At 37.0% G+C, this 9,767-nt stretch overlaps 1 protein-coding gene across 1 annotated transcript in view; it reads right to left on the bottom strand.

Moving 5' to 3' along the window:
* Positions 1-206: 206 nt before the first annotated feature.
* The window catches only part of SIX4 (SIX homeobox 4), an 11,965-nt gene continuing 2,404 nt past the window's right edge, over positions 207-9,767 (bottom strand). Inside the window, exons 4-5 of the mRNA XM_006767715.2 lie at positions 8,052-8,737; positions 207-4,567 (exon numbers count right to left, since the gene is read on the bottom strand). Coding sequence (XP_006767778.1) covers positions 3,771-4,567; positions 8,052-8,737 — 1,483 coding nt within the window. The 3' untranslated portion in view covers positions 207-3,770. The remainder of the gene's footprint in view (positions 4,568-8,051; positions 8,738-9,767) is intronic.

The raw sequence follows: 9,767 nt of genomic DNA, 5'->3' as shown, positions 1-9,767 counted from the left end.
ACCATTAAATTCTGAGTATGCAGTACAGTTAAATGAATTGCATAATTTTGTACAGAGATCAATGAATACTATTTTTCCAAAATGACTTCTTTTGTTCTTCTATTTGCCAGCCTATACGAAATATTTATGTGGGGTTTTTTTTATTTTCTTTTTCCTTCTTTGCTTTTTCAGGAAAAAACAACTTTCAACATATGGTATGTATAAATATAAAGTTTATTTAGCATAGTGTTTAGAAAAATAAGTTCACATCATTTCAGAAAACAAATAAAACACTTAATTGTCCAGGCATAAACCCCTATTACAGTACAACATACATACTTTAGATCTCTTTGGTTGGGTAATTAAGCACAGAAATGTTCTGGGACATGCTCTGTGTGCCATCACCGAACAGTGCAGTAAAGACTCTGTTACCCCATCCCATGGTATACATTCTGTATAGACTTTCTCTTTGTGTAAGGCACAGTAAAACCATATTGAGTATATAACTGGTCGCCTCTAAACATACAGTACATGCAACTAAAGAATAAATTTTTTTTTGATAACCCTGAAAGCCAAGAGTCACATGCTATATAATTCTGATTAATAAAATGTATGGTTGTGATATTAAATCAACATGATGTATCAATTAGATACAAAATAAATGTTAGGCTCTAATCATCTAAGTTCTAGGAAGGCTTTGAAACATCTTCTGTAAAATGTTAAGTCTTTCCCTCAGTTTTCCTGAATTATTTATATTTGTATGAGATGATCTGTCAAAAATATTTTAAAGAATGAACTTCTGGCTATGTACTAATGCACACTTGTCTAAGATGTAGCAGGGCAGGCTGCAACACATGCCCAATAATCCAACTTTTACCATGCAAGATGTAAGGGCATATACAAGGTGATTTAAGGTCAGTGTGCAATTTAACTACGGATATTTATCTATGGCTATGACGTCTACCTGCCTTTCGTAACACAAGAAAGGCACTGAAACGTACACAGTTCAGTCTTTTCATTGCTATAAATATACATGAGCTATAAAGCAGTACAACACAGGTGCTTTTGCTTGATTGAGGAACAAATGCACCTTCTCTTTAAACAATAGACTGTCCTTTACTAGATGTAACTAAGAGCTATAATGCCAAATTCTGGTTGATAGAGTGCATAGTTAGGCTCACATCAAAAATCCCACAGCCAGACGCAGGGGTTGGGGTTTGCAGGGAGAGTAATTTACCCCTATTCTGATTCCTCTGTGGGGATCATTAGAGGGTTATTTGCAGCATCTTCAAGCATTGGTTTATGTAGGAGAGAAATTCTGCCACATGAACTCCAAGGGTTCTGAGGTCTGGCCCTTGGTATTGCAAAAGACATTTGCAATTCTGTGCATGGAGATCATGGGATTTATCTTATTTCATTCACATATACATGGGCTACATACCAACCGGCCCGTAATTTACTGAAAGAATAGAAAAGAACAGTAAGTTCTTTATAATGTGCATTGATTCTTACCTGGTATATTGTGTAGCTACCTGGAGTAATTATAGGGTTATAATTACATCATGTTGGGAGTATGAATGGACTTCTAGGTAAGTCTTAAGTTTTGTGCTATCTTTTCTTTTTCTTATGGGAAAAAAGAGGAAGAACTATGAATAAAAGAGGCTTATTGTATTTTTGGAAGCATATATATATATATATATATATATATAAAATCATATACAACTTTTAAAACCTTCCCACCTCCGTTACTGGATGGTTATTTTTAAATAATTAATAAACTCTTGATATCTGCAGCAATCAAGTGGAAAACATCATTTTCATGTAAACTACACCATGTAATTAATCTCAGTAACATGATCAGCACACACCCAAAGAAGAAACAAGCTGTATAAGTAGTGGTGGAGTGGAAGAGAATTCTAAAACACCTGACTTTGTAAAAAACAAAACGAAAAACATGTAAGTTTCAATAGTTTAGAAACATTAATCAATTCTATAAGAAAATGGGATCTAAGTTCTTTATCAAAATGATGGAAGAGGAATTCTTCATTGGGCTCTTCATCTATGCCTGCCAAGTTCCATTTCCAATAACTTCCATTTGACAGAAGTTAAATCCTCTATGGCCCTTATTCAACATGCTCGGCATGTAGTGATCTAGAGTAAACCCTTTGTTCTGATATTAAAGAAAGCAAGTTGTAGTGACATGTTTATGGTCAACAACTTTAAGTCATCTCTGAAGAGATCATTTTCCCACTTTTCTTGCTTTTCAGAGATCAGAGACTTTAGTCACTACAGAAAGATATTTGCATTATCACAACTTGTGTTCAGAGTCCTGATAAAAATTGTACCCACAGCTCACAACATTATCAAACAAGCTTCTGACAGAAACTCCAAAAGATTTACTTTTGAAGAAGACATGATAATATAGTGCAAACAACAGTCATATGTCATAATGTAAGATCTGATTCAAAACATTTAGAACTAAGTTTCAACAGGATAGAATTTTGCTCAATAGAATCTACATATTCTCTCTTTACTTTAAAATGGTTGTTTTCATAGCCTACAGAATTGATTCTATGTGATAGTTTAAATTGTTATTTTCATTGTAATGAAAAGCATTAACAGTAATTGTTCACTCATTTGCATCACAAACATTATACATAATAATAAAAGCAAAACTTAAGTTCTTCGATTTAAAGCAATTCTGTGGTGAAATTAACCCTGTTAGAATAGTAGAAAAGAGCCATCAGTGCTTCTGTTGACACTTCTGTACCTTAGTAAGAATAATAAAAAGGCCACAAGGTAAAAAGGCACATAGAATTCTATATAAAACATATTTAAATGAATCGGAGAGCTGCTAAATAAAGAACAAGGATGTGAAAAAAAGTACCAAAATTCCAAAATTGGGAGTTGGATTTCCTGTTTCAGTGTTATTAATATTGACCGTAATAGACTCCTGATAAAAATCATTACTTTTAGAATTCTACAAAAAGTAAAACTTTGTTGGAAATAACTATGTTCACTTCCTGTTCAAACAATAAAAATAAATTAAACAGTAAGAAAACATTTTTCTTTTTAGTTCATAGTGTCTGAAGTATCAGAGAAACATATACAGCATAAATAAAGTTCACTGTACTTACTCAAATCCTTGCTTATAGGACTAATATATTTACACTCATACTGAAATTTGTTTCAGAGTTTTTAGTGGAGTTGCAAACTTTCTCAGCCACACAGAACTATTAGCAATCACATTTGGAAACATGTAGAGACAAACCAAGACTTTCACAAAAATGTTGAAAAACAGAAATGCATGTATTCAAAAATATACCCTTAGAACAGTGGAGTACCATTTATGCTACTTAACCTTATCAATGCCCATGGAGTAAAAGTAAACAAAAAGAATTGTATTGTTTCTAATGCTCTGTAGGGAATATTTAATTTTGTTAGGTGCATACATTTTTAATTTAAAAAACTATCAAGTTCCATTTGACCTCAGAATTATATTAAGTCAACCAAATGATACACTTTGACTTGATATATTCCATCTCATTCCTTTGTCTCCATCTATTTAAGAGAGAACATATGTGAAGAAAGAGACTGCAGTAATGCAGTCTTCCTTCTGTATGTTTAACTGTGATCTTCATGCAGATCAATCCAAAGTCTCTTGAATGCATTTACTTGCAAAACTAGTGTTCCCTTTAAATGGGAAAATGCTTTATGTCCTCAGGGCTTTGTGAAAAGATTTGCTGTCTGATGCCAGAAAAAGAAGGGGGGGTGGGGAAGGGAGATAAAGTTTATAAGTCTTGCATATCTTCATCCAATTGGACGGTTTGGAGCTTGGCAAGCTCTTTTTTGTCTGTTTCCAGGTCTTCACAGACAGTCTCAACCATGCCCTCTAGGACATACTTGGATTTGGAGTCCAGCATCATTAAGCTGCTTGTGGCTTTGCTCTCTGAATTTGTTAGGAAATTCTCTTTTATGTTAGCTACTGATTGCAGAACCAACCGATGTTCTCTGACAAAATCCTGGTGTACTGCTGGGGATGGGTGACCCACCTGATCTTCGGCGGTAGGAACTATTTCCCCAAGGGCAGCCTGGGTCATGGGGACGGACAATAGATCTTGACCAGTAATAAGGGAGCAGTTCTGAAGAGTTGCATAGTTAGTGCTGCTGCCAGATGTCACAGTAGATTTGCTTGCCACAGGTGCAGACATTGGCTGGCTGTCAGCAATGTCAGGGTTTAGTTCAGTGGGATTTAGTAGGGTAGGGGGAGTCAGGGAAAAACTGTGAGTTGGGGCTACATTAACTAATGAGGAGGCCAGTGGATGGAGGCCACTCCCCGAGATATTTTCAGAAGATATATTTGCATTTACTTGTGCGTTCTGATTGACAGGCATCAACTGAGAAAAGACCAGGCTCCTCTCCAAGCCCTCTTGTTTAACAGACCCTATAGTCTGGCCTGCATTAGGAACAGTGTACACCACTGCACTGGGAGCAAGAGAGCTCAAGAAAACCTTTCCTTGCTGGACTGTGGTAGACTCACTTGTAAATGTGCTCCCATCTGAAGTGCTTGAATTTACTGAAACATTACCTAAAAAAAAAGTACAGATGATCATTGATTAAACTGATAAGGAAAGAAAAAAGTTGCTTTTTTACACACATGACTTTCCTCAAGTTCAGTAGAATCACCATGAGCACTTAAAGCTATAGAGTCCCAGGCTCCACTCCTAAAAATCTGGCTCAGTAAATTCTAGAACAGGTGTATTTTTAACTCCCCAAGGAATTCTGATGACCAAGTGGGAGTGAGAACTACTGGTTTAGAAACCAAATGTGAAAAACAATCTTTTCCAAGTTCTAATTTTAGTCAGGTTTCTGGTTCATAAAAAAATATTCATTATTTTCCATATAGATCCCAACTTGTTATCTTTCACTTAGTTGATAGTTATTACTAACTGTGTCAGTTAGAAATAGAAAACACAAATGCAAAATAAAATGCCTTTGTTCAGGACAAGCTCAGTAACTCACATAACATATACCAGTAAATGGAAATGTAGAAAATGCCACATAAAATGAGTTACCCTGGGGCTTAATGTTAACCATATAAACCTGTACAGACAAGTTGCAAACTTTCACCAAACTAGCCATAAAATAATGTCAAGTCAACAAAACATTCAGTAGGATATGTTTTTCTTTTCTTGTGCCAGTTCTGAATTTTTGGTGTTGTAGTGATAGGAAAAATTAATGATGATAATAATGAAATGGGCTTTAAAATATATAGATTAATATAAAGAACTAGAGCTAATGCTTCTCTAAAAAGTTTGAATCTTTTGAGGTTCTTGTTATTATAGTCTGCAGAGACCAGAAGTAGAAAAAGAAATATAAGTAGAAAGCTGAGAAGATGTACAAATCAGGTAACTCAGATAATGTAGGTGAATCAGATGCTTGCCCCAGCTCCCACCATCAAATAAAACTTTTATTTCTGATTCTTTACACAGGCATAGTGAAATGATGGCAATTATCTTGCCACCGAAGGAAAGGTAGACGTGGGGGGGTTCTATGACAGAATAGTTTCAGAAGAGCTATTTACCCTGATCTTGAATTAGATGTTCAGTAAACTCTCTTTATCATTTTGAGAAAACAGCCCAATAGTAAAGGTAATTCAAGTAAAACATTTGTGTTCTTGAATTACTACAATAATTTTGTGATTATATTACCGTTTACATTGATAAATCAATGCCACAGAGCTATTTATGTCTTCCAAACATTTTAAAATATCCTAAATGCAAAGGAATGTCTTTAAAATGAAAAAAGAAAAGAAAAAGAAAACAAACACACTATATTTGAACTTAAAAAATTAACCACTTGAAAATATTCATCATGGAAATACCTGTGTTAAGAAAAACATTTCTATGTATGTTTGGGCTCTTTCCTAATGTTAATGTTTGTTCTAGGCCGAATGAATGAAAAAGGTTTTTATTTGAAAAAGTTTAACTTGAACTGAAGTATGCCTTAAAATTCCTGTTGGCTGCTAAACTGTAGCAAAAAATATCTGAAATAGATGTTTACTTTCTTGTGTTATGTGGTTGTGAAATTGATTGCCAGTGCATATGTGAACAAAATAATCAGTTATTTTTTGGTAGTGCCATAAATAATATAATAAATGTGACATTTTCCCAACTGCTATTAAATATAAATAAAGCAATGTTTATGAATGCATAGAAATGATAACATATCAATGAAGGGGGAAAACAGATGTAATCTAAAACTTGACATTTAAATATAACTGCAATTAAATTATAAATTGAACAATAATTTAAAAATCAGCTAAAAAATCCAACTGAAAAATAATACAGGTACAAAGTATAACTTTGTAATGATGGAAGTAAGAAAAAACCCTTATTTTCTCAGATTATAAAGTAAGAAAAAATGTAGATATTCTGCTTTCCCATATAAATGCCAACTATAGAAAGATTATCTATCTTGTCTAGGTATTTTTAAGAAAGGCTCAGATATCTCTTTTTGAGAAAGGCTGAATCCCCAAATGCTTTATTAAGAACTGCAATACATTACTACAATGAAGAAACATTGCTTCCTGGACCCATCTGGTTAAACTTAAGCCTTCCAGTCACTCAGACAGTCTAAGGATTGACAGCTCTGTCATTTGAGTTTAACTTTATAAACTGAAAATGCTATTTTTATTCACATTAAAGACCCCATTAAAAAATTAGTCATTAGTTTGCAATACTTTTCTATGGTAGCACTTTTCTAGATTACATGTGAAAAGTATTTCTGCTTTTCTCGCCCAATCTATATACCAAGCTTTTTGGCAAATATGTTCTCTAAAATGTTACATACTGTTCGGAAATTTCCTAAAGCGAGACAAGGGATTAGATCCACATTAAAATATTATAAAACTAAGCACTTTGGCTTTCCCTGTGGTTTTCATATTTTTGCCCTCTGTTGGATAGTAACTTAGCTTAATCCTTTCCATAACCTGGAACAATGAAAAAATAAATAGTATGCTGCAGGACTGTTGTGTTTTACTACCATTTTACCTAAAGAGAAACAAATGTACCGAAAGGAATTCACTCCATTACAATTTTTCCATTAATGCCTCAAATAAGCTGAAGTAGATCACAGTTGTTATAGATTATTTTTTGATAAAGCCATTTTATAGGAAGCTGACCTTTAAGGCAAACAATTACTTATTTTGTGTTGATAAAACAATCTGGACTTTCAGACTTGCTTGTAGGAAGGCAACCATGAATTAATATCGCGCTGTCGTGAATGCAATGGGATATGCAACCTTCACTGCCATTCTGACCATTCCTGTTTCTATATTAAAAAAAAAAACGACATAGAGCCATCCAGACTTGGTTAAAGTCAGTGAAGAATTGGCATATCAGCTTCTGGTTTCCTCAATTTTAGATCAGTGCTTTCTTTAGCAGATTGTTAGTAAAGCCACAAGCATATAAAATAAGGCTTACAGTTGGCCTCACTAATAAACTGCACTTAGGAGGTGAGTACACATGCAAAGCAATAGACAGCCAATCACATGCTCTTCTGGTTTTCCTTTAGATCTGCTAGTCTTATTTAAAGGAGGAACAGGAATCAAACACAACTGATCCAATCTTGCTCTTCTAAAATACTTTATAGTCAAATAAAGAATGCTTAGGTAAAGTGTACACATTCTTATCAACTGCTTCACTAACTATGTGTTCTTAGCAATATTAATTTTTAATCTTAAAATGTCAAACAATGGGTTATTTTGTAAGCACCGATTGACTTATCGTATTCCTGTCATCGTAGACCTGACAAGACTTGCTACGAACTGTATTTTTCCATTCAGTTGTTAGGAAAATAAAAGCCCATCTCCATGATGCCAGGGTAGCAGGCAAGCTGCATATGACACGGGTATTGTGAAGAAGGAGAAACAAATCAAGGCTATTCTGCAGCTGGGGCTGCCAATAGGGTACCTGAACAGTCACATCAATCCATAGCTCTCACCGAATGTGTCACCGACAGCAGCTGGCTAAACATGACTGGTGCATTATAGTACCAAATGAGAATGTTACCTTGTGAAGCTGCCCCTGAAACAGGAGGCAGCTGCAGTGGAGAGAATCCAATGCTTCCATTAAGAAACTGGCTGTTGGCTCCGGAATTGGGGATCTGGACAATGCCATACTGATTAATTTGCACTGGTGTAGTAAAAGTCACGACAGAGCCTCCGTCCTGGGAAGCCACTGTTTGAATGCCTTCTCTTTTCACCTCAGTGCTGGGGATCAGCCCCGGGAAGGACACCGGAGCACTGGGGCTGTAGGAGCTGGTGGCTGCTGAGTTAGCTGAAGAACTCTGGAGGACTTTGAACTCCTTCACGTCCTGGGAGGCAGAGCCCAGTATGTCAGTCATGGACATACCATTGCTCACAATGTTTGATGCCATTTTGGGTGGGTTCAGTGACACTGTCTGTGTATTTCCCACATTTAATCCATTTAGGATAACTCCGTTGGGTCCCTGAATGAAAGAATTACCATTAAGGAAGACAGGTGAAGTACTTGCAGGTACCAAGCTTCCATTCAACAAAACTCCAGAGGAGCTTAGTATCTTAGCATTTCCAATTTGTTGCACGTATACCGGCTCCATGTGACTGGAAAGGCTGAGGTTGGTGACACCATCAGATGAGCCGGAGAGTGGATGAGGAGACAAGTCCTCATGACCCTTGCTGGATTCATCTTCCGTGCTGGGATTGCCATCTGACTCGCTGTAGTGAGAGGGAAATCAAGGCATGAAGGTCAGAGGGCTGACATTCTACATCGTACCATCTGTGTGGAAAACCAGCTTCCAACCCCATTAAAGGCAGCATTCAGGGAAAGCACAGCAGGAAATCGTTTAGTCCTGTTTAAACTATGAGGCCTTTCAGCAGATTCGGACCAGAGACAAAATCTGGGAGGGTGTAAATTCAACAGAATTTACAGGAGAATTATTTTGATAGCATTGAAGTTTTTCCTTACTGTTAAATATGCCACTACCTACCAGTATACCATAGAAAAAAAACTCACTAAATAATTTGGTCAGTCTTTCCTGTTTAGGAACTCCTTCCCCTGCCTTCACACCAATTCAGATTAGTGTGATTTTGAAAGTAAATGAAAGTGCAAAAGGAGCAGGAGGTGGAAAGTGCTGTTTTGTTTGTCAGGTAGTTAACAAGATATCATTTTCTCACCTGCTCCCAAACTTCTACTCCACCAGACTGACAACTCTTTCATTCAACAAAGTGGCTGGCCTTGTAGGAAAGGCACTTTCAACCCAAGAACTGTAATGTGCAGTCGCCCTTGAATCCAAAGGAAGCCATAGGGGCCTAGTTAACACTCACCATCCAGTGCCCTGGTGAGGTGGGAGGGAAAGGATGGGTCACTCAGCTGCCCAGTAACTATCAGACCCCTCCCCAGCCAGCACCCTTGGTCCTTCTGTTCCACACAGGACTGTGTTTCTCAGCTCCCCAGTTTGGGAGGAATAAGAAATCCAGGGAAGGGTAATGGTGGGGGTTTCCTATTTGGTCTGAGGGTAGGTAAGTAGGTGGGGGAGAAATGGTGAGTAGGACATTGCTCGGTGGGACTTGGCCCATAAGAAGATCCGACATCCCTGCGGTGCCCAGCGGTCGGTTCGCTTTCATGGCGAGGGGAGGGGATTACTGTGGCTTATGGGCTGCGGGGCCAGGAGCGCAGAAAGCGCTTTGATTTACGAGCTGAGGCTGAGCCGCCGTCGCCGTCTGCGAGGGTGACTCACCGGGGGTG

Source organism: Myotis davidii, unplaced genomic scaffold (genome assembly GCF_000327345.1).
Source record: "Myotis davidii unplaced genomic scaffold, ASM32734v1 scaffold281, whole genome shotgun sequence".
In the NCBI taxonomy this organism is placed as follows: Eukaryota; Metazoa; Chordata; class Mammalia; order Chiroptera; family Vespertilionidae; genus Myotis; species Myotis davidii.
This window is presented reverse-complemented; position numbering and strand designations above follow the sequence as displayed.